Genomic DNA, 25,105 nt, shown 5'->3' with positions numbered 1-25,105 from the left:
AAAAATCCAACTTGTAAATAAAAAAATATGACAACTTATATACCCCCTGGGGTCTGCATGTACTGATGAGGGTTAAACATAGTGGTGGGAATGTAATGTTTTGGGGCTCTTTTTAGGGCAATAAGCAAGGCAGCCTCATAAAAGTGCACAACATCATAGCAAAAGAGGAGCATTCTATGATTCTCGAAAGACCTTGGTATCATTGAACCTTCCAACAAGACAATGATCTAAAGCATAAAGCTGAAGTAGAGCTGAGTAGTCAGAATTCAGACCTGAATCCCAGGACCAGAGCGATGGAAATAAAATCTTCCAACCTCAAAGGCCTGGAGCTCATCGCAAAAGACGACTGAACTAAAATCCCAGGGGAGACATGCCAAACGCCTGTTAGAAATGAGATAAACTGTTTGGTTGCTGTGATGGCAAATAAAGGCTTTACCACTGATGGCTAAAAAAGTGTATGAATGTTTGTGGACATTAAATTTTTTGATCATTAAAATCTCTACCACAATGTCTTACACATCACTCGTTCATGTAATTTCCTGCCTTAAGAAATGCATTGGTCAAAGAAAAAAAATCCCTATGAATTAAAAATTGGCACGGATATAAATTTTGAATTTAAGGGCTTAACCATATAGTTAATGAAAGCTGTGAAGATGTTATGATGCCCAATCCAAAGCATATTTACCAATCAGATCATGTTGTCATCTTCCCTGGAGACCCTGAAAGCCTCAGACTCACGGTATGACAACTGGTTTGTGCTGGAAATGTTTTGAAACACGCATTACTCAAACTCTATGATGCAGCAAATCTGGGTCCAAGTTGTTGAGAAGAAAAACTATTACAGATAGCATGGAAGACTTGAGTGAGTCATAGAGGCCCAGTGGCACATTTCTCCCCCTAAAGCTCTGGCTATGACGGAGGTAAATCCTTTTGCATGTCTACAGTATTTTGATAGCATCCAAGTGCGTGTATATTCACTCACACAGAGACACAAGTAATCCTATCATAGCTGTATTTAAAAACCTACCAAACATCACATTGAGACCAACTAGAAATAAAATAATTTTGTATTGTGACCAGTTGTGCATTTCGATTTCCACACTAATTAGGATGTATTTATCCATATCAGTCCATTAATCATACACAGCAGTCATGTTGTGGATATTTTCCTGTTTTATTTGATATCAATAAATGTACATGTTCTAATTTGTGTTTAGTTACAAGTGGTTATTATGATAATGAAGAACTGACTATAGAACCATCTGTTCTTTTGTTTAATATTTACAAATATATACGAGAATTGACTGTACTATTTATATTTTTATATTCTTCAGATAACTCAGACACTGTTCAGTTTGGTTTGCTCAGTTGATTTTCTTACAGTCTCTAAACCATGTGATGTCACTGTATGAATAAAACTGCATAACTTTACAATTCCCAGTGACATACTGGGCTGCCAGCGGATCCCTGTAAGCTTGGATCAGCTGGTTGTTGATTTACTCTGCCTCCAAACTGACAAAGTGAGAGTAATTACAGAAAAATGCTCCACAGCAAACATGTAACAATGACTCTGCTGTAAAAAAAAAATGATGCAGTGGCTTCTGAGTACCTGAATAATCATGAATAAGCATGATCTTCGGCTACTGACAGTAAACTCAAGGTTGTGTTTTTAACACTTGCTATCTGAAATCTCAACAGTATCAACCCCAAAATTCTAAGAACTGAGTGCCCTAAATTCACCTCTGTCAACTTACTAATGCCGAAATGACTGAGTGAAATGAGTTAGGACAAGATTTGCAATGATAAAAGTGCCAGCAGTGGACAGGACAGAGGAAATGTTCATAGCCCTCATGACCACTGGAGGGCAGTATTACCTTAGTCATGAACTTTATCGAGGCCTGGGTGAGATGAATGACATTTATTGACCACTTTTGTAAGTGTTCTGTTTTGATTTTATCAGGCCTGTGTGTTCATGAAAGTACAAATGGTCATTCAGCCTTTTAGCTGAATTAAGATGAATATCCCAAACTTAAACATCTCTGCCTTTAGAACAAACAAAACAGATCAACTCACTGCCTATTGTGCTATTAATCTTGACTTGCTCACATTTACTGACTGGTAATGGACAGGAGAGTGAAATACAGAACATCAGCTGGGTTTGCTTGGTTCCTTTTGGACATGTACAAACAAGTCTGCACCTCAACCTGCCTACACAAAGTTCTTTCTCTTTCCAGTGAGGTGTACAGCAGCAGCAGTGGAGATCTGTGAGGCAGAGGTAGCTCATTTTCTTCCCGGCTTTTAGGAACGCTTGAAATTGAAAGAGGAAATCAGAGTGGATTTTTAAATCCCAAACCTGTCAGAAATAATAGCTACAACAAATCCTAGCAGTTGCATGAATTTTAAAGAGGTCCCCATCCCTCCCTCCTCCTTATCATTGTCCTTTTCAAGTATAGAAAGTACATTGGTAATAAGCCTCAGTCTGTCTCTCTTATCCTTGAATACTTTCCACGTCTGTCGAGCTAACTCAGAGAGGGATGGAGGGCAGGAGGCTATTCAGGATTCTTAATTTTTGTCTGCAGAGTGGCTGGGCTGCTCTTTATTCTGAAAAATAAATAAATAAATAAATAAATGAAAGACTGAATGGTCATTGCAGTGCCCCTTTCCTGTTTATGTGTTCTTTTGCATTCCTGCTTTTGTACTGTTGTCATCACCTTTGCCTGATTTGTTGTTGTTGGAAACATGGTCTGCTTTATATTTGACATTTTAAATCTGACTTTGGTGTAAAACAATGGAATCCTGATGGCACAAAGCCCTACAGATGTACTCACACATAAACAACATCAAATATATCTAATATAACCCTTAAACTCCTACTCATTTACTAGAATGTTTTTTCTTTTCTTTATTTCCCCCTTTCTTGCCTTTCTTCCTGCATGTATAACATGACCACATAACTATTAATAAAAAGTCCCTACTGATGTGAAATATTTGTGCACATCAGAGCTGGTACATACAGTTTTCCAATGCAAGTGGAATTCAAACTCTGGAGAAAATTAGAGGGTATAAAAAATAATGATATTTGCAGTATGTGTTGCAGACCACAAGCTGCATTTACGCAAATTTGCCACGAGATGGCGCCCCATCTTTTTACAATAAAAAACGGCACAAAATGGTAGTTTAAGTTCAGCCAATTAAGTGTATGTACTTTTGGTAGAATATTATTTCACCAGGCTGCATTATTCAAGACTTTAATTTGACTATCACCGAGTTTAAATGCTATTATTGTCCCTGTTTCTCCCCCACATCCAGCCACTCAGATCGCCCTCCTCATTTCATAGATTGGAATCTATTGGCTGATGATGAGCCAATTAAAGCAAAGCAAAAACCAGCATTAGACCACCAGGTGAACAGCACGTGTGTGAACTTGTAGGTAAAGATCGATATGGATTTAATTGACTGTTAGACACATGCAATGTAGGGAGACATTTCCTCACACCAGTAAGCAGATGTGTCCTTCAGACCTCAAACAAAGCATCTCAGACAGGTAAGGACAGGCACTTCACCAACTTAGGCACTAGGAAATGTTTGACCGGTTGACTTTAGAGTTTCTGCATTGTAAAAGTGCAAACTGAGCAAACTAGGTAGATGATTTAGGCCAACCACAGACGTTTTATGGGTGTGATTACTATTTTAGCACTGTAAAATCATTAAATAAATATTAAATTTGCAACATTTTACAAAATAAGTTATTCTTGTCCTCAGCCCAAACACAACAAAAACATTTAAACAGTATATGGCCTCCCACGTGTTTTCACGTCTACTTACAGTGTCAATATCATTAACAGGGTCAATATATAATTGCGGGCCTTTTTGTAACACAGTTGACAGGGATCATAGTTGACATTTTTGCTGTTTTGAGGCCTAAAATCAACATGGCTGCCTATAACCAAACACCACATGGCATTTTTACAGAAAGATTCTTCTAAAATATTATATGTACAATTGAGTAAAATTTAAATTGAAAGTTATTTCTAAAGATATTGTAGTAAACCTGTTAACATGTGATAAATCCACTACTTTATATCAAATAACTCAGAAAGCCTTGGAGTCTTGCCAGTCTTTTCTTCTGGAGGAAATGACATCATGTGGAGCAGGTCATGTGATCTGGAATTAACACACTTCCATAAGAGGTATTTTTGTAATGAGTAACTTAGTTGAAAGTGATTTCTCGGACACAGACACAATTTGTTATTTTCCGTGTAAATTTTGATATATTGCCCAAAAAAAATAAATATCTGTCATGATTATCTCAACTTAATAAAAATAACACATGATCAAAACAGTTATTGAATAATCTCATTTTATTGTTGTTTAGCTAATTAGAAGGGGGTTGTTATTAAATTAGGATGGTTATTTAGTTGACATTGTAGCAATATCCAGTCATTTTGTATTATAAGTAATTGTTTCCATAATAAATAATTATGGGATTTGTAAAGACATGATAATAATGAACATAAAAAACATTGTTTTTTAACTTTTAATAAAAATGTATGCAAGATATATCCCATAGACTTCAAAAGTTCCTCAATTATATACTGACCCAACAGTATTCTTGCTTCTTTTTTAAAAAAAAAAATCTGGTTTAATTTCAGCTTACTGCCTATTGATTATTTTATTTTTATTATATTAATTGCTATTCTATCAGGCACTGCATTTATTTTAATGTTATTGTAATTTGTTCTGTGTAATCTTAACTTAAAAAGATACTTGATCTGCCACAGAAACATATATTAACACAAAAATGAATAAATAAATAAACAAGCAAGCCCTGGGGACCCATTAAAAATCATAAGAATAATTAGCTTAGAGAATTGTTGGACAATTTTCGCTTTAATTATGTACATATTTGTATGCAGAGGGCCCTCAGCTGTGACATGTCAAAAAATATTACGGAACAAATAATGAGTAAAAGTTGTTGTGAACTGATTAGGATACTGTTTATGAGTAACTACGCCAATATTTCAGTGTTCGTGTCACTAATCATGGACCCGGTGGAGCTGGGTAAATCAGTAACTGTATATCTGTCGGCCTCTGTGTGCATACATGTGTGTGACTTTGAAACAAAGCCCATTTCGACGGCATATGTGTTATAAATTAATGCAAATATTTGGTGCTGTAAAGGTTTTTGTGTGCTCGTGTAAATACAACTGTGCTTACAAGCGGCCGAGCTGCTCGCTTTATTGATACCAGGAGAAAAAAAGTGAGTGTGTCCCTGCGTGAACTGGGCGTGTACACCAAAACACACAGTTATCATATTCAGCTGTCTGAGCCAGTTAAAGGAAGACCAACGTCATGACGGTTGCACGGCGTTTTGAAACTCCTCGTGGTGCCTCGCGCAATGTTTAACTTGCATTTTACATATTAGTCACTGCATGATGCTTGACTGAGAACTTGTGAGAAATGCTGACAGAAGGCTACAAACTGCTCCCTTCCCGTGTGGGTGAAATAAAAGTGGTGGGTGTTCATTCAGAGTAAATCTGCCTCCACAAGTGTACAGTAGAGTCTCGCTGTGACTATATTTGTCCTCCCTTCCGTCTCTCTCTCTTGCAAGGGGACAGGAGAGTCAAGAGTTGGACGTCTGCCAAAAGAGGCCGGCCCGCCATGCAGCTGAAACTTTTACAAGCCAAGCAGGAAGAGACACGGGGAGCGATCGAAGAAGAAAAGGAGGAAAAGAAAAAGTGAGAGAGACATCTGAGCTTCTTTTTATTCCCTTTCTCTCTCTCTCTCTTTTCTTAGTTCTTGTTAAAGCCATACTGTATTTGCCCGCCTTCGTTGGCAGGGGGTAAATGTAGGGCTCGAGGACAGGACGGGGAGGTGGTGCTGCTGCTGCTGCTGCTGCTGCTGCTGGTGGTGGGGGCTTTGGGTTCAGAGAGTTCAGCTGAGGAGAGAAATAAATTCATAAACAACAAAGGAGACGTGACGTCAGGTTGAGGGGCTGTCCAACCTGCTGGCTGAATCTGAGCCTCCATGGAAGAACCGGATTGTTCGCACCACGTGTGTGTGTGTGTGTGTGTGTGTGTGTGTGTGTGTGTGTGTGTGTGTGTGTGTGTGTGTGTGTGTGTGTGTGTGTGTGTGTGTGTGTGTGTGTGTGTGTGTGTGTGTGTGTGTGTGTGTGTGTGTGTGTGTGTGTGTGTGTGTTTGTGTGTGTGTGTGTGTGTGTTTGTGTGTGTGTGAGTACAGTATAAATGTATGTGTGTGTCCATTGTCCTATCTTCGAAAAAAAAAAGACTTGTGGAGTTTAAGCAGAGAAGCTGGACTATTGTGGTCTGTTTTGTCTCGGCGCTGAGTGTTTGAGGGCTGGGAGAACCCTCAAAAAATGTGTGTGTTGGTGTGTCTTTGGTCAGTTTGAGGACTCGGCGTCTATTATGACAGAGGCTGCGACGAGGAATTAACCGTTTCACTCGCCAAAGACAACACCCGCTTCGATTTTGCTCTTTCTGTGGCTCATGGTAAGTTTTCTTTTCTTAAAAAGAGAAAAAAGTATCTGCTTGCAATGCAATGGCGAAAAGTCTTCCTGCTTTTTCAGAATTACACTCTGCACTTTGAAAATGACATCAGCCCAGACGTGCGCTCTGATTGGTCGGCTCGGCTTGGGATACCCGGTCGAGTGGCAGGGATTGGCCAGCGAGCAGGCTATAGAGGAGGTCGGCCATTTATGAACAGATGGATTTATGTTTTCTCTTCAAATGATTGAGGTCATCTAGAGGCGACAGCTCGCCGATCCAACATCTGCACTGGTGTTCAGCTCTCATGCTGGTGTGAGAAAAGCTAAAGGGGGAACCTGGGAAAGATGCCAAAGGCTCTGAAAAAAAGAAAAAAGTGACATTGCTCATTGATTCATTTAGCTGAACTCTCTCAAACCCCTCCCACTCAGGAGGGCTGATATTATCCCCGATGGAGGGAGAGGACGAATTGAGGGGAGGATGGAGGGAGACACGGAGAAAAACAGGCAGAACAGAGATGTCAGAAAAGACAGTAAGTCTTCCGGGACTCCTCTTTTTTTTTCTGCGCGAGAGAACTTGACAGCAAGCGTCTAACAGCTGAAGAGTTTGAATCTCGAGGCTAGTTTGGGGCTTCTTTGTTTTGTTTTGTTTTTTTATCTATTGATTGTAAAAAATATGGTGAGATGGAACAATATGGCAGAAGTGTTGGGATGTGCTCGTCTCTTTCGCCATCTGTCTGTTGCTACAGGATAGTAGATGTAAGGCGAGAGATGCGTTTTTTTTCAGTACCGGATGATTAACATGCAAATTCTTTGCTCTGCTCCGAGCTGCTGTCCCACTGTTTTGTGTCACTGTGGCCGCTCATGACACTTTACGCTTCCCCCTCATTCTTTTTTCTTGTCTTTCCGTGGCACACTCTCTTTCTTAACTCTTTTTCTCAGACTCCTCCTCTTTCTGTTCCTTCTCTTGCTACGGCGTATCCCTCCTTTCCTCTTTCTGTGTCTCTACACCACCACCACCGCCACCCTCCTCTTCTTCCTCCTCCTCCTCCCCCCGTCCTTTTTCTCTCCTTCCCTCTTGGCAGCGGTGCCAAAGTGGGCAGGCGGACCGAGGCAAACACAGCGCAGGGCAGAGCAGAGGGTGATCCAAAGGCTGGCGAATTGATTATGTGTATGTTTGTGTTTTGAACTGTCCTGCGTCAGTGTGTTCGCGTCTTGTTGACTTTCTGTTTTCGGTCATACTGCAAGTAACGTGAGTGCGCTGCGTGTCTGTTTTGGAGCTCTTTTTTGTTGTTGTGCACAGTGTGTTTGATATTGTGGTTTGTGTGTGTTACAGGGCTGTGTGTGAGCAGACGTCCCTCTGTCACCCCTGTACGGACAGACGCACTCACGCCAGTAGGAGGGGATTGTGGGAAGGGGGTGTAGCTCTCAGAGGGTGTGCTCTACTCTTCTCTTTTCCCTTCTTCCCGCCATCACGGCCCTCTTCTCCTTCAGTCCTCCGGCCCAGCCCGCCGCTCACATGCAGGCTCCAGGTATTTTTCTTTTTTATCCTGCGACACCTCTTCCCGTCTTTTTTACTGCCCTATAATCTCTCTCCTCCAGTTCCTCTCACCCTCTTCTCTGTCCTTCATCATGGTCTTCCTCCTGTAAACGTGTCTATCGTCGTCGGTTGCCACGCCGCACTCTGCTCGGCGCCATTTTGGCTCAATGGACACAACAGGAGAAACTTTTCTGGAGCTCAGAGGGACTCTGCGACTCCCTGCTGGCCATCTTCTTTCTCCTACTTTCCTCCTCTCTTTCTGTCTCTTCCTGCCGCCCTCTGCCTCTCCCCTCTTCGCTCGTGGACAGCAGGCGCTGACAGGGTGGTAAACAGTTTTGCTGTGGCTTTCTGTACTGAACAGGTGTCTCTTTAGAGACTGGCGAGAGGCTACTGTCTGACCTCAGGGGGTCGACCGAGCTAGAGAGCTGTTGTTGTGCTCAGGTCAGTATAAGTTTAGCCGCTGACCAGCGCGAGACAAGTGTCAGGTCTCTTATCGTCCAACGCTGTCATGATAGGTAATATGAAGGCAGTGTTGACTTTGTTTCTTATTCTCTTCACACAGTTTGCACTTTCTGCCACTGTGAAAACACAGATGTGTGGCAGTTGTTTCCAGGGAATGTGTACGTTTGTGCTCATACAAGTTTTTATCACTGCAATCTAGAGGTGTGGCCGTCTGCTGGAAGGTGGTAACTGCATGTTTGTCCTGGAACACTGTGCCATAGGCTACTGTGCATATGACACTTTACACTCAGGCAGAAATGAAGCCGAGTCAGGCCAAACAAACACACAATGCCATAAAGAGAAGAACAGGTTGTTGAGCAAATGTTGCAGTTTCATGTTGCCGTTCTTCAGTTGTTGTTGTTTTTTTTTGGTATTTTTTCAGTCAGGCTGTTGATTTTTTTTACCGCTGATATGACGTTCCGTGAAAGACGAAAAAATGTACATGCGAATTGCAACGCTTATCTTATGGATGCGTATCTTAGTCCGTTTCAGAACAACAAGTGTGTTATTTGCATTGAATATTTGTGATTACAGCGACATGTCGGAGAACAGAACGCCATAAAACAAAACTAAAATTTCAATGTTGGACTCGAATTAGATGAAGTATTAACCAAGACCTGATTCCATCTTTCGGCCTACTTTTAGAGGGGAACTAGAACACTGAAATACCTGCGCACTGTATGTACAATTGCGAACCTAACGAGACAGCATATTCCCAGTACAGTATCTTGGTCTAAATAGGGGTTGGTGTTAAGATGGCGCCTTTGTGCCACGTGTAAACAGTGAACATGAGCAGACCCTTCCAACATACCCCTCACAATTCTTGGGTATTCTGCTCCCAGTTCCCTGTGCATCGGCCCCTGTCATGTCATGCTGCTCAGCTTTGGCACATTGTGACAGATTAGTTCACAAAAAAAGACAAAATGCGAATGAAAAATACCAGCAGCAATGAGAGGAAAATGTTGAAGCTAGAGAAAAATAGAGAGATCAAAAGTGACTGAGACAGAAAGAGAGGTAGGAGTGTTGGAGCTCTTTCCCCGCCCCTCTCGTATCCTCAGATGAACTTATCGTGTTGCCTCATAATGTTACTGAGTTTTGCTGCTACAGGCAGTCAGGCTAACTTCCTGCATTCAGCCTCAACGCAGCTGATTGGCTGATATCTTGGCTGACCGGCCGCGGTTTGCAGCGAGGCAACAGGAAGTTTGTCTTCTCATGCAGGAAGCTGCAGCTGTTTCGTCCTGACATACACCACGTTGCACTCTTGCACACATAGCCCTTGTATACGTGCACACAGATGAGCACACAAATGCTCCTGTTTAGAAAGGGGCATACCTATCTAAGTGTGTCTGCATGCTGTGTGTGGCTGTGTGCATGGTCTGCTCTGTGCGGCATTAGTAAATGAATATAAGATGTGGGTGTGTAGGAACATGTCAGGCCAGGATTCGGAGCTATCAGAAACATTTGAAACCATGGTAACCACACATCTCATTAGCACATTAGCAAAAGCATAGACAAGTGGAAAAGAGGAGAGGGGACAGAGAGAGTAGATGGAGAGGAGGAAAGAAACCTTCCTTCCTGTCTTCTTCATGCAGAGGTTTGAGAAACGCGCACTGTCTGTAAAGTTTGAAGACAGAGCAGATACACCAGTGATTCAGGATTATTGTATTTTATTATTGAATAACTCCTTTTCTCTTCAAGACACCAACTGATATTCATATTTTAAAAATGTGCTCCTAATGTCACGATAGAGTAAAATGATAGACGTCAGCGTAAATCTAAAAATTGGAGATTTGCAAATGTGAAATAGCTTCATGTCCTGTCACCTCTCTAAATATAGATCCATTTGTATGTATTTATTGTTATTGACACTGTCATAATCAACACAGTGGCTCTCTAATGCTCGTGCCATACTATCTTTTCATGAACCACATTGCCCGACATGTTTGCTTAGCTTTTATGCGGATCAGTTCAACATTTACGTGCCTTCTATCTCACAAAACAGAGAAATTGATTGCAAAGGACTGAACGCATTTAATTAACATTTAGTGAATCAGGATCAGATAGCGTGGGCTTCTTTTCTCCACACAGGTCAAACAACTGGGCTGTGGTTAGGTGGAAGTACGTGCATACATGTGAGCTCTGTGTGTTGGTGCCTGGTTAATGAGGATATACAGAGCATCGGAGCAGGCGCCAGGCCAAGTGGGATGGAAGACGCTCAGCGCTCCCGTCCTTCGTCCCTTTAATGCAGGAAAATCGGGCATTCCTCAGGGAGTGGGAAGATAAAAAAGCTGGTGTGATAAAATCGCCACAGCGCTTCGGAGAGGATCAGTCAGACTGGACACGAGTAAGACAAGACATCCATTTGCATCTTTTTAACAGTGGGACTTCTTCATCTTGCCATCTATTGTGTGGCATACTTCCTCTGCCAACTCCCGCTCCTCCACCGCGCCGCCTCCTCCTCCTCCTCCTCCTCGTCTTTTGCCCACCATCACCACCTCCTTACTCGCTTATTGAAATTCTGCCTGGCACACAGACACTGCCCATTCTTGGCACAAAGCTCAGAGAGAGGGAGAGGGGGAGTGGGAAAGGGAGAAACACACAAGAACCTGTACCAATCGTCTGGTGCCCCCTCCGTTGTGTCTGTGCCAAGCATTCATCCTGTCTCGTGGACCATGGGACCAGGCAATCCAATAGGTATTTCCCTGCCTCTGCTTCCTGCAATAATCTGCACCAGTTTTGAGGAGTTTTGTTAGCAACCGAGTGCGCTCTGTGTGTGTGTGTGTGTGTGTGTGTGTGTGTGTGTGTGTGTGTGTGTGTGTGTGTGTGTGTGTGTGTGTGTGTGTGTGTGTGTGTGTGTGTGTGTGTGTGTGTGTGTGTGTGTGTGTGTGTGTGTGTGTGTGTGTGTGTGTGTGTGTGTTTGCTAATTAATTTGCGTGTTTGCGTTGCGTGAGGAATAAATCTGAGCGAATCCTGCGTTCTTTCACAGCAGAGGGGAGGAACCTGAGGCCTGTTGTTTCCATGATACTTTTTATCTTTCATTTTTGGCATGGGATTTGATGGGATGGCGCAGTAGTTACCGTTTCCTTCTTTTTGTGCCTTTCTGGCAGCACAGACAATTTAGATTGATGTTGGAAGTTTGTAAAAGCCCGTACAATTATCACTGGTGTTTCAGTTTAGCTTACATTTTTAACGGTATTTATTTGACTGTGGACAGTTTAGAGAGAGAGACAGAGATGGTAGAACTCGTGACAAGGTTCCCCTGACTAAAAATCGAACCACTGATACTGCACTTATGTGGCTGATTTTCAACATAACCCCACAAAAAAGCTGGAATAAATAGCTTCATCATAACAACTTGCCTTCACTGCTTAATACGTGTTTCCTTTTTATTTTCTGATAAAAAGCCTTACTATTGTACAGTTTTGGCAGCATAACAAACTTGAATTTATTTAACAAATGTGATTGATGTTGCATGCGTGAAACATTGTCAGCTATGGTCTTTATAGATAAAGTAAGCAAAGTAGAAAACATCTGTTCAACATTGAAAATGCTTATAGCAGACATAAGGTTTTCTAAACTCAAAAAGAAACATGAGCGACAGAGAAAGATGTCTATGCTAAAGCAGGAAATTGCCTGCAGAAAAACATATCCTGGTTGGTCACAGCAGAGTCGTGTTATCTGAGGGCAAGAGAGGACAAGGTCCCTGTTTAGCAGCTTACACAGAATACTGCTAATACGAATTTACTAACATGTAGCCATAAATCTGCTGTGACAGATGCACAGATGGTCTGATAGGCAGATGAGATCGACCCAAAAGGCCACATTTTTCTCTTTTTTTTTTTGTCTGTTCTTCAAGATCATCTCAAGTGCCCCAAAGGCTTGAGACGCATTTATTTTGGAGCTGTTGACAGAGAAAATGATTCGCCCCAGCCAAGCCGTCCGCGGCCCTTTCATATGCCATTGAAAATGTGCACATTCACAGACAACAGCGCCCGGTGGAGCTCACATGACCGACCGAGTTTGGCTTCCGAAGCAGTCGATGGAGCCCGATGCCAATTTTTCGCAATTAACCCAGAAGCGCAGAATTCCCCACCAGCATTTAATGTTTAAATCATTTATTTTTCACGCTCAGATGTCCTGGTAAATCTTCATTAATTTGACCCATTTCCCTGAGTACACTGTGTCATATCACTATTAGTCTGTTCGCCTCGTCCTTCTTCCAAACACAGCTCCAGGCAGGGGACGTTTCTTGGCGACCAAACAGAGCTCATAGATCTGTCACTGGCATGGTGGTAGAGTTGGGCATCCTGCCAATGCACCCCCCTTTACACCCCATTCTGTCTGTCTGGTCTTCTGTAATCAGACTAGCAGGGTCTACCGCATGCTAACTATGGGCCAGTCTGGACCAAGTCTCAGGGGTTGTGGCTGTATGCTAATTTATGCAAGCAGTGCACCTTCTAACCCCTTCTCTGTGTCTGTGAGGTCCTGGTCTGGCATTTAGTCTGGCACTCATTAACCCTTCGGTTGCTGTCATGTGAACGCGATGGCCCCTCATAACCTTTATCCAGAATTTAGCAATAGTTTCAGAATAAGCAGCAACTTTCAGAGGGAAATAAATGATACGTGAAGTGAGAGAGCGATTGATAAATCATTGGGACAGGTCACATGCTGTGTGTGATCATGCTTTTTCTCTGTGAACTGTCCAGCTGTCTGATAAGTAGCATTCAAGTTTCCCCCTCACTCAGTACCCATGATAGTGTGTCGTCTAGGACTGTTGGCTTCGTCTCACTGCTTGGCACAAGATTGATTCTCCATCACTCCCGATAGAACAGCTGCTCTTTCTTCATCATGAGACAGCAGGCTCGGTAAAAAAAAAAAAAAAACAAGAAAAGAAAGAAAAATCTGAAAGGTAGATCTTATAGTGTTTTTAAGCAGACCTAAAATGGCCGATTCGCAAGACGCCATTTTGTGCTTCCTTGTTGTGTTTTGGGGGGCAGAATCCCAGCTTTGTATTCAATCAGAGGCAGCTGGTGGAAGCCATATTTGCAGGCATCTGTGTGTGTATACCTCCGTCTGAGAAGCAGCAGCCAGCCTACACAGGGATAGCCCACTGGAATGAGCTCAGTTTTTGGCAAAAACGGAAAAGGATTCCTGGCACAGAGTTGAGCAGCTCTCTCTTTTTTTCTCTCTTTCGATCACATGCCAGAGTCTCAGGAAGCCAGTGAGTTGTTTGTTGGGCTTTCACACATTAGTGCTCTCACTTTACGATGTCCGCTTGCCGTTAAATAATTTGTCTTTGATTTATTTTAATGGAAGACGTTTCTTAAAGGCATTAAACTATGAAACCCTCCGCTAAAAAAAAAACTTGGCCGATCGACGAGGATGTGCAAATATGAAAATCTCTGATAGTGCTCGTTGTTAAAAAGTGATAAATGTCCAAATGTTGGCAGCTGGAGACTTGTTGTCATGAAGCACTTTCGGCCATAAGTTGTGATTTTAAACAATTTCCAGGAAGCGACTTAAAGAACAACAAAGAATCAGACACAGAGATAAACCGGACAATACTTGAACACTCCTCTATGTTGGGGTTGAATTTCAACAATTGAAAGTACTGTAGAAATAGATGTTTCAAAAATTAACAATCCTTAACAGTGTGTCCCCTGAATGTGTTTCAAAGACGAGTCAATTAAGATAACCCTCTGTGTCTCTTTTTCTTTGTACCATTGCAGGAAAGTTACCTTTGGATCTTTTTGGATCATTGATGATGAAGCAACGTGGATGCTGTCCTTGGGGCTGAGGTAGTAGATTGAATAGTTGTGGGGTTTTGCGACCTCTTTTTGAGATAACTATACAATCTACTGTCTTTCCCAAGGAGACAGCTGAGTCAGCCACTCGCCGACTGTCATCTCCAGATGGGCAATCGTGCTGTCCGATCAAAAAAAAGAAAAAACGCTTGCAGCATTCAACATAATTCATTGGGACCAGGTTTTTTTGGGGGTTTTTTTTTACATTTTTTTCTCCCTAGAACAGGTAAATGCGTTTTTTTACCCCCCTGATAGGTGAACCTGTGTTCAATTTGGGGCTCTGCCAGGGTGAGGTAGTAGGTTGTATAGTTTGGTGGGTGGGACTGCACCCTGCTCAGGTGATAACTATACAGTCTATTGCCTTCCCTGAGGAGCTCACTCGACATTGATGAATATTCAACTCACTCTCATGGCTCAAGCATCACACTTGTTCTCAGACATCACTAAAAAAAGAGAAAAGAAAAGCAGCAGGGACATTTGTGCTTCAAATGATTAGTTTAATTAACTGTGGCTGTTAAACTGACTGAAGCTGTCTAATGACCTGCTTTAAAATATGTACATCTTAAATAAAGTCACACTTGCCTCAAATCAGTTGTCCAAAAATCAGTGAATGGGATCTTGACTTTGTTTTGTTGACACTGCTTTTCTGATTCTTACTGAGCAGCATCTGTTGAGTGCGTGAGAGTATGGCACACTCTAGTGGAGACACAGGAAATCGTTCGGGCCAAGTTTGCACTCAAATTATTGGGAAACCGAAAACCACGAGGGACTACGCGTGCAAACCAAACACTGTACACTTTTAAAGATTCAATCTCAACTCTCTGCATGTGTTTCTGCTCTTAAAAATGAACCCTCTGGTCCCTACCTCCCGATCTGCACATCTCTGCGTGATTGGCTTAAGTGCTCGTTATTGATCTGCGAACTTGCTTGTTCCCATGGCAACAGTTTAACCTCTCAAGGAAGCGCCTCCATATTTGAGTGTAGGCCTGCTGGATCTTTGGGATGCGGTAGGCGTAGACCACGGGGTTGACTGCTGAGTTGGCATGAGACAGAAGAATACCTGGAAAAGTTTGGATTTGTTAATATCGTGTTTCACTGCCGATATTCAATTCAATTCAATTTTATTAATATAACGCCAATTACAGTCAAATTCTTTCAAGACACTTTACAGAACCCATATGCTGACACCTAGAGCAAGCCCTAAGGCGACAGTGGCAAGGAAAGCACCCTTTTAATAGAGAAAATAAACCTCAAGCAGAATCTGGCTCTATATCTGCCTGCTGGCCGGGCGAGTTGGGTATGCATCTTATGTGATCAAGACGTAATTTAAATGAAGAAACCTCTTCATATGAATATGAAAAAAAACCCCAACTCTGTAAGGATTACAAAAAGCACCATCACCTGCCTGTATAGAGGCATCCCTGTGTGACAGCGTGAGGCCCATGAAGCAGCAGAAGGCAGTTCATCAGGTGCAGAGGAATCCAGCAGCCCGCAAACAAAATGAGAACCAGAGCCAGGGAACAGGCCAGCTTCTTTTCCTTCAGCAGAGGCGCCTGGGCTTGAGGGCAGCTGTCCTTTAAACGTCCCTGCAGGCTCCAGAAGATTCGAGTGTAGAGGACGGTCATGACCAGCAGGGGTGCCATGACGCATCCCAGGAAGTTAAAGTAGACCATGAAGGGGAGGGAGATAACTGAGAGGAAGGTGCATGGTGGAGGGACGGAGGAAGTGGAGGATGTGTTGGTGGAGTCAGATGTTAGGGAGGAGGAGTTGTTCCAGCCAAACAGAGGGGTGAAGCCTAGCAGAGCAGAAAATATCCAGCATGTAGACACGGCCAGCAAAGTGTGCCGCTGAGTGGCCAGGGCTTTGTATCTGAAAATGCGGGTTAACAGAAACAACGGGAGGTTATTCCCACAAATGGACAATTTCTACCAACAAATCAGTGTTGCAGCCCTCACCTGTGTGGGGTGTGTAACCGCAGGTATCGGTCCACAGCGATAGCTAGCAGAGACAGCACAGAGGCCTGCGTCAACACCAGCACGACACAGCTGAGCAGCAGGCACATGTCAGGGGTCACGCTCACCCACCCGTCCAGCAGCACGGCCAGGGGCACAGCAGCCACACCCACTAGGAAGTCAGCCATCGCCAGGGACACCAGGAAGCAGAAGGTTGGCTTTCGAAGGGAATCCCGGATACCGAGACATACAGCACACACCACCAACACGTTCCCGAGGCAGCACGCCGCAGCAATCAGCACCTCTAGTGCGGTGTAGGCCACCCAGCTCCATTCAGCCATCACTGCAGATGGAGAACAGGCCTGACAAAGAAGCTGTTAAGTTTTAGGTGTCCTTGAAAGTGGCGTACAGCAGAGACAAATCCAACATAATCCCCAGTTTGCTGTCCAGATAGGGATTTGTTGTTTCTCGGCTCTTGGGTTCAAATGAACACAAAAAGCAACGCGCAGAAGCTTTTTATATGCAGACATGCATGCGCTTCCGTGTGCACACACAACAACAGGCATGAAAGTCCATGGAGACACCATCTGTGTTTCATCAGTAAGTGAAAATGTTTTTCTCTCTCTGATTAATGTGCCTCAGTAGAGGGAAGGACTTCTGAATGAGCCCTGTCAGTTTTTTCATAACAATAGGTGTGTTTATTGTAGTTGTTGTAGTTTTTTTTTTTTTTAATTACATTACGATGGGAATCTGGGCTTCTTAGTTACAAGTAAAAGTAGAGCAAAGCATACCAGATCAAATGAAAAAAACGGAAAAACACTCATGTAATTCAGCCCCACCCTAGTGTTATATATCCAACAGGTGATATTAGTATATGGGGGTTATAAAATTATATAACTGGATTATTATTACTCGTGCATTCATGTGTACACTGCATGCTGATGTAACTCTTTCAGCTATTTCTCATTATTATTTATTGGTAGTTTAATTTTATACTGTGCATCATATTCTGTAACATGCGCCTACGTTTTATATGCAAATCTTAAGCTGAAAATTGAAGTAAAAGATATTTTCATGGCAATGTGATAGAAAGGATGAGGCTGCATGAAATAGAAATACCTAATACATTAATGCAGTTTACTCCTTGTTATTGCAAATATATGACACAAGGAAAGCTTGCAACTTAGAAGTTTATCTCCATATTTGTGTTCTAGAAAGTCCACATGTGAATATTAAGTCATTTGCACTTGTGGTTTTCAGCATATACACATAAAACACATATCTGTATGACCGTATCATTTAACTATGGAAATAATTTAAGTTCAGGTGGCAAATTCAGACAAAAGAAAGTAATTTTCAGCATGTCTGTGTGTTCATTGTGTGTGTGTGTGTGTGTGCTCTGCTCATGGTGGGAGGACGGCTTGTAGATGTTACTGATTAACAGGCCTGCTGGTGGTGGTTTTTCAGTGCATCCAAACTTTGCATACAGTTTTGGCTGCGGGTGTGTGCCCCTGTGTGTGTCTGTTTGTTTGCTTTAGTTTCGAAGCATGTCTGTCTTTATTGGTATAATGTGGACAAAACAGTGTCTCTTTGTTCATATAGACAGACAGACGGGCAGACAGACAGGCAGCTACAGACGAGCATACAGTTAAGGGTTCTGAAAATAGTTTTCAGTTTATTTTGACACAAACAGATCATGTTTATGCAGAATAATTTTGTCCCAAAAAAATCTTCAAATGATTTTTTTACTGTATCTGCTGGAATACAAAACTAAAAAACAAAACAAAACACAAAGTCACAACTTCTATTTTGACAATGATTTAACTTCTACTTATGAAGTAGATATTATGTTACAACCTTTTAGGTTTACATGTTAAATGCCAGCTGACCTCTCACACGTTGGCTGTTCCCCAAGTTTGCATTTTTGTATCGTTTCTGGTTCCCCTCTCATACCAGCTAATGTGGTTCTCTATGTACAATACGCTCTGACTCACAGTGGCTTTTCAAATACTCAGTATTCATTTGTTATTCAAAATACCACAGAAGTAGAATCAGCACAACGGACATTCATGGGACATCAAAAATGATTTCCCTCGATACCCTTTGAGCTTCTTCTATTTCTATGCTTAAATGCCCTCTCCACCATGCCTTCTACACCGTACTGGAGTCTCCTCGCAGACCTCTCAGCGTTTTCTCATCGAACCGATAGGTGAGCTTCCTTTTCACTTTGTGAATCTCGCCAGTGCGTGAGTAGTTCCTCAGGGCCCGTGCCATCTTCTGGTAGGTCATGGGTTTGCGATTCCCCTTTCGCCGACCCCACAGCTGAGCCAGGCTCTCCTTGTTCTGGGAGGAGAACTGAAAGGTGCCGGAGGCCGACTGGACCCACCAGATGCAGCTCCGCATAGACGGTGTCTGAAGCATCTCGAACAGGAACTGGAACAGCCGCTCCTTCCTCTTTCCTGGTGCGGAGGAGGAAGGGGACGTAAACACAAAAATGAGGTGACAATGTCTGATACGTGCGTGAGTGCATGTGAACATAAATGTCACATAAAGAGTGGGGCAAATGCAGAAAACAGTCCAATATTTTTGGATATGTTTAGTGACATCTTTGCATATTATTGTACCTGACAGTGGTACTAGAGGTAAGGGGTCTCTGTCCTTCCTGTCCCCCCTGTCAGAGGATGGTGATGGCGAGTCTTGGTATTCCTGATACTGGGAGCTACTAGATTGTGAATCTGAGTCAATGTATGCAGATGCCTCGTAGGAATATGCAATGTGTTCCTGCATTAAGCACAAAGAAAAACACACTAATTAATCACAAGTGTAACCATCTTCATGAATCTGAAATAACGTCAGTCTTAGGTTTAGCGGACAGGGAGTGATGTCTTGTAGTATTCAGCTGCGTAAGAAGATAATCGCGCTAAAATGCACTTGGAGGTCCTTGAACTCACCCACTGGTTGTCATGGGTACTACTCCAGGCTGGAGGCAGGATTTGCTCTTTGTATTCCTCGTTTGGAGTGTGTGAGTCACAGTGCCACTCGTACGGATGCTGACCCGACCAGCTATTCTCTATTAAAAGACACACGTAAGATTCAGTCAAACCCACACCAGTAAACCACACACAGGCCTCGTCATCCGTCGTCACACTGACCTATGATCCTGGTGCCCTGGTGGGAGTGTGTGTGTTGCCCCATGGTGGTCAGAGGCGATGCAGGTGTGTGCGCTGGCTGCACCTCCAGCGAATGCTCCTGCAGGTACTCCTCGATGACCTCCAGGTCCACCTCGGGGCAGGAGGAAGGAGTCACTCCGCTCCAAGCCCCGCGGCCTCCACCCATCTTGATGTCAGTCACATAAGCCATCTGACAGACACAGAGCAGCTTTCTCATTCATCACACAGGTTATTACTATGGCGAGGTTGTTGTGTGATAGTGAGGAGTATTTTTGCATGATGTGTGACATTTACCTCCTGTCAGTCATAGCCTGGGGTAATATTAGACACAACACCCACTTTTTATGCCATGAAACCTGTTGTTGTGCTATGATACATTATGCAGTGAATCATTTTGCTATCTGAAGATCAGGGATGGCCTCATTCATCGGTTTTGAATTAGGTTTTTTGTTTTCTTTCATTAGATCATTAAATATTTTACGTGAACGTTGGAAGCAAAGTGGTCTAAGAAACCTTCTGCAGTTTTGGAGAAAAAAAATGGCTTCAAAGTTTTGTGTTTTTTCAAGAAGACAGATATAGATAGACAGACAGACAGACAGATCTTTTAATAATCCTTTACAGTAAATTACAGTACCACAGCAGTTTCAGAACAGACATAACACTACACATTTCCTCAAATAGCTTCATACTAAATAAGCTCAATAAAGACAATGAATAAATACTAAAAAATGCAAAGTTATTTTTGTGCATTGTAAAACCTCATAGCAGTTTGTATATAATTACAGAAATGATTTAAAAGTCAGTTTGAATTTTTTGTGGGTTAGACCACTCTGCTTCTAACCTCCTCAAGTGATGGTTTATATATTTGTGAAACTCCAAAATGACACACAATAATACCTTACTTGATCCTGCCTGTGTTAGAGGAATTGTGTCTTGGACAACAGCCAGGTAACATGGTGGCCGTGTGTGTGTGTGTGTGTGTGTGTGTGTGTGCGTGTGTGCGTGTGTGCGTGTGTGTGTGTGTGTGTGTGTGTGTGTGTGTGTGTGTGTGTGTTAGTTTGACTGGCAAATTTATGCAAGTGTTTGTGTCTTCATGAGCAGAGATAACATTCAGGTAACAGTCATGTGTGTTTTAGCTTCTGTTCTTACAAATAACCTTTCACTCTCATTCTGTATGTTTCCATTGCAGGCAATGAGATTATAGTTTTGAGTGGAATTTTACTAAAACAGTGAGATGCACAAATATAAACATAGTTTTTCTTTGTCATTTATGGCAAAGGGTGACTAAAATTTAAAAAAAAAACCTAATAAAAACCTAGATTAAAAATAAATTCAGACTCACCGTCTCCATTTCTGCCAACATGCTTTAAGGACAATCTGGCAAAAGAAAACACCGCCATCAGACAGCAGAATCAAAGCACAAAGCCTTGACAAACATAAAGAGAGAAGTGAAAGAAGCAAACTTCTCTAACTTATCAGAGACTCAGTCACAAAATAGCAACAGACAAAAACAGGCTGAACGAAAGCAAATGAGGACAAATAGAAAATATGTGTACCTGTTTCAGTCCGAGGTGGACTCCTGGTTCTGGTCCAGTGAAGTAGTATCCTGAAGCAGGTGGAGAAAATGAACGCTCACCTGTATGATGCTCCACCTGGATGTCCTCCCTCTTATAGCGGTTGCACACACACCCTCCTCTCCCTTCTCATTGGCCAGTGAGTAATGTTAAAATGGGAGGGGTGTGTAAAATAAAGGGTAATTCTGGTTATCTGCCGATCTACTGTTTCTTATTAAAATGCAATCAGGTTTTGAAAACCAGTGTTATTTAAAGTAGCTTTACCATAAGCCGTCATTGTCTCCGTCACGCTTATCGTAACACGCATTTAGATGGCAGAGTTTCGGGTAAAACAGGATGGAATTTGTTCTCATCTTCAATTTTTTGTAGCAGACTGTCTATTTCACACAACGGCTTCAGTCAGTGTGAATTTTTATTTCCTGAAATCAAAGCCTGTGGTGTATCTGTGGTTTTTGTTATCATTCCATGTGCCACACAGGAGACACCATGGAGGATAATGATGTAGCTTTATATCTTTAACTGTGGGATCCAACATGACATAGCTCATAAATACAGATAGATGGATGTATGTGTCAAGGGAAAAAATGGATATAATATCTGGAATGCATGGTTTGAAATTCTACCTAATATACACTGGAAAGGAGAAGCACAATACATTTGCTTCACATATTTTCTTGTATCCCACAATACAGAAGAATGGATCACTTTACCTTTTCCCACATACTGTTCTGGCCTCTTTGCTTCACAAATGTGTGACAGATCTTTTCATTGGAAATGTTTGTGAAGGCAGCTGGATGAAAATACAATCAAGCTTTTTTTTTATTATTTACAATGATATATTGGTGTGATATCTACAAATATGATTTAATGAGAAATATGATAATTATATACATGACCAAATGTGTAGCCTACATATCATAGTAAATTGTTTATAATACGTTATAATGTAGTTGTAAGCAGATGTGCATTTTGTAATATACATCAATTTCAGCAAATACAACCTCTTCCATTAAAATGTAGTTAATACTTCGGCATGTGTGTCAAACTATTTTTTTCCTTCATTTGTTATATACCAGCAACTAGCTAGCTAGCTAGATATTTAGCAGTTAGCTAAATAGATAAATAGCTAGATAGCTAGTGTTCAGCAGCTTACATATAATAACATAAATAACAAAAACACAGGATAGGCAGGTTAGTGACATTAACAGTACAGGTAAGTATATATTCTGAAAAGCTTTCTGTACAATACTATAAAAACACTTCTAATTTCAAAATCTATTGAAGTAGTAAAAATAATTAAAATTCAATATACAATATTTACACATTTCAAGGCACAGTGATTTAAAGTGAAGCTATCAATCAATAAACACTTAAAAATCTTACATCTACTTGCAACTTTACGTCAGAAATCCATATTAAATGTGTATATGCTGCTTATAAATGCTTAATAGGGTGGTAAACATAAAATGTTACCCCTTAAGGCAACTGTATCAGTTAGGATAACACTTTATTTCTGATTATATTGACAGCGTTACAGCTTACTTATTCATCATCTGCTCTGCTTGGCACGGAATGGCCATATACTCATCACTCTTACAGATAATCCACTACATTACTACAATATGAGTTTGGAAAATGGTTCAACTTACTACACAGTTAGAGAATAAAATTCATATAAACTCTTCTTCCCCCTCAGGCTCAGTTCTGTGAACCTTACTGGAAGTCTGATATACAATATGCTTTAAACTTTATTAAACTCAGTGCTGCCCTATAAAACTGACATTGTTCTTCATAAACCACTGTGAGGAAGTAAACAGCAGCAGGAATTGCATCACACCTCAGGTTAGGAACGCATGACGTCACCCGTAGCTCACTTTCAATGTATGCTACTCTGTGCCTCGCACATGGGGCTGTTCCTTTTTTATTGTTGCATGTGATATTATTTCAGACGTAGATTCCAGTACACAACCATCAGTGTACGTATAGTGGAGGGATTTCCCCAAACCATTTTTGGTTTGTGGTCAACGTGATCTACTCCAAGAGCCTGCCAGACAATGTGATGAGCAACGAACGCCATGTGTCTGGATTTAGATGAGACACTAAACCAGTTCTGAAACTTTTGCAATCCAGTACTGTGGTGTGAAAAGGTAAACAATCAATCGTGAAATTAAAACTCAGTTGGACTCAAAGTTTTGAGACTTTGTTCGTAGCAAAATTTACTGTATTCGACAACAACTACTATAACACTTTTTTAAAAAGATCTGAGTGTATATTATTGTCAAAAACTGTACAAAAAACTGAAAGTAGAGCTGTCAGGTTCTTCTATGCTGGTGCTTTCTGTGTGGGCTTACAAGGCTGCCAGAGATTCTTTGTGTACATGTATTAACCTAATCATGGACTGACGACCTGTTTATGGTATTTCTTTACAATGCAAGCTGGAATGAAGCATGGACATGTTGATAGATGTACATTTTCGTGCAAAAAGTAAAGGAAAGCGGCAAAGAATATTATTAAAACGACATAGACTCAGGCGTTTATGGCCTGATGAGCACTGTCATAATAAATCCAAACGCAGTGCCAGGAGCCTATGACCCTTTTTCAATGGATGATATACAACATGAATGAAACAGGAGAGGCAGCGGGGTATTTACACCCTGTGTTTGACTCCTGGTCTGTCATCTCAACCTGATAAAACTGTATTTTCAGGAGGAGGACCAATAAATTAGCGCCTTGTCAAGGTTTAGGATAGAAATTCATTATACTGAAATATTACCGTAGATATCTGAGGTGGAAACCTTTAGGGTAAGATAATAGGTCATTGGGGTCAATATGTCAAAGTGTATCAGCGGTTACGTGATAAGATTGCAGAGTTTGTTGTTTTATGTGGTTATGGTTTGGTTTTCATACTGCTTCTTGTGCATTGCTGCCTTCTGATTCTGAACCTATAAAAATGCACAAATGCACTTGTGTCAAGATTTACATGCTTATGGGTCAGCAGCTGGAAGAGTAAAAGTAAAAGTAACCAAATGTGACCGACTGATCATCCAGAATATTGCAGATGCACACTTGTGCTCATATTGAATGTACATACAGTATTGTGTACACATGCATAAACTGCCACACTGTGATGTATTGCCATTTTTGTAACACATTCACAAAGTGCATTTTGGTTTTGTATATTTGAATTCATCATCATCATTCAAACTGATGAATCTGATCGCGATCTGTTTGTTGGTTTTACGCTAGTTGTTTATGTGATGTTGCACTGCGCTTTGGTTTTTCAAATAATATCAGAAAAACCCGTTCAGCAAGGTGGGGAAACAGCTTCTCAGAAGTGGCAGGAGTTTCCCGTATTCGACACACACCTTTATTAAAAAAAATCTTTGGCCCTCGGGATGCTAACAGTATATGCTAAAAAAAAGATGAAAGCATCTAACAAGTAACAAATAAAACCCAGATTAGCCTGTAATCTTTATGATGCAGTGGGGCGTTAGTTGGTGGGTCTAATATTTGCTCACACTGCAAAAGTTATGAATACCAACTTCCCATTAGGGCAGATATTACAATGACAGCTCCTCCCCGTCCCTGTAATCAGGAGCATAATTCTTGTTTTATGAGACTTCACTGTCAGGACTAGACCGCCGCTGATACATTTATTTATTTATTTACGCATTTATATTATAGCTAAATAATATCGGTGCAAATAGTTATTATAATCCAGAATCATGCCCATGGCTTTAAAAGTGTGACTTCCAATAGTTGCATACATCAGTACCAGTGCAATAACAATCAAAGGAATTGCAGAAAAAGAGTAGCAGCTTTTGTAGTAGAACTGCGGATCTCATGAAGGTTTAGGAAGATATAACTCAGTATAAATAAGCGGTCTTTCATATAGAGTCTAGACACTGTTATTTGCTTTCTTGCTAAGATTTATGTCCCACTCTCAACTCTCTCTCATAAATAGGAAAACATCACTAGCAACCTATTGGATAACAGTGAGCGTGCTTTTGTCCATAGCTAACAGAAATGACCTGCCACCACGTCTAAATATAATCAATATAT

General features: G+C 41.6%; 2 protein-coding genes and 1 long non-coding RNA gene across 5 annotated transcripts; 1 reads left to right on the top strand and 2 right to left on the bottom strand.

Moving 5' to 3' along the window:
- Positions 1-6,724: 6,724 nt before the first annotated feature.
- LOC110949634 (uncharacterized) lies at positions 6,725-14,935 on the top strand. Of its 2 annotated transcripts, none has more exons than XR_002595593.2 (3): positions 6,725-7,035; positions 7,839-8,034; positions 14,273-14,935. It is a non-coding gene; the product is annotated as an uncharacterized LOC110949634 (long non-coding RNA). The 2 variants fall into 2 exon arrangements; XR_002595592.2 differs by lacking the exon at positions 6,725-7,035 and adding an exon at positions 7,506-7,673.
- LOC110949633 (adenosine receptor A1-like) lies at positions 14,824-17,494 on the bottom strand. The gene is made up of 3 exons (XM_051949054.1): positions 16,303-17,494; positions 15,753-16,216; positions 14,824-15,407 (listed from the first exon to the last, which is right to left on the bottom strand). The coding sequence occupies exons 1-3, from the start codon at positions 16,638-16,640 to the stop codon at positions 15,244-15,246; spliced, it is 966 nt and encodes a 321-aa protein (XP_051805014.1). The 5' UTR covers positions 16,641-17,494; the 3' UTR covers positions 14,824-15,243.
- Positions 17,495-17,670: 176 nt separating this feature from the next.
- LOC110949635 (transcription factor PU.1) lies at positions 17,671-20,946 on the bottom strand. Of its 2 annotated transcripts, XM_022191786.2 has the most exons (5): positions 20,812-20,946; positions 19,452-19,659; positions 19,251-19,369; positions 18,924-19,080; positions 17,671-18,758 (listed from the first exon to the last, which is right to left on the bottom strand). In XM_022191786.2, exons 1-5 carry the CDS (start codon positions 20,830-20,832, stop codon positions 18,451-18,453), a joined length of 813 nt encoding a protein of 270 aa, XP_022047478.1. In that variant the 5' UTR covers positions 20,833-20,946; the 3' UTR covers positions 17,671-18,450. The 2 variants fall into 2 exon arrangements, with proteins under 2 accessions (XP_022047478.1, XP_022047477.1); XM_022191785.2 differs by having other exon boundaries at positions 17,673-18,758; positions 19,452-20,922.
- Positions 20,947-25,105: the final 4,159 nt, after the last annotated feature.

The sequence above is a fragment of the Acanthochromis polyacanthus genome, chromosome 6 (genome assembly GCF_021347895.1).
Source record: "Acanthochromis polyacanthus isolate Apoly-LR-REF ecotype Palm Island chromosome 6, KAUST_Apoly_ChrSc, whole genome shotgun sequence".
NCBI classification, from domain to species: Eukaryota; Metazoa; Chordata; class Actinopteri; family Pomacentridae; genus Acanthochromis; species Acanthochromis polyacanthus.
This window is presented reverse-complemented; position numbering and strand designations above follow the sequence as displayed.

Coding starts and splice junctions, on each gene's coding strand:
- LOC110949633 (XM_051949054.1), bottom strand. CDS start 16,640: ATGGCTGAATGGAGCTGGGTGGCCTACACCGCACTAGAGGTGCTGATT. Junction 16,217..16,302: donor CGGTTACACACCCCACACAG/GTGAGGGCTGCA, acceptor CCGCATTTTCAG/ATACAAAGCCCTGGCCACTC. Junction 15,408..15,752: donor ACAGGGATGCCTCTATACAG/GCAGGTGATGGT, acceptor AAACTTTTCCAG/GTATTCTTCTGTCTCATGCC.
- LOC110949635 (XM_022191785.2), bottom strand. CDS start 19,686: ATGAGAAAGCTGCTCTGTGTCTGTCAGATGGCTTATGTGACTGACATC. Junction 19,081..19,250: donor GTACCCATGACAACCAGTGG/GTGAGTTCAAGG, acceptor TGCTTAATGCAG/GAACACATTGCATATTCCTA. Junction 18,759..18,923: donor ACCTCTAGTACCACTGTCAG/GTACAATAATAT, acceptor CCTCCGCACCAG/GAAAGAGGAAGGAGCGGCTG.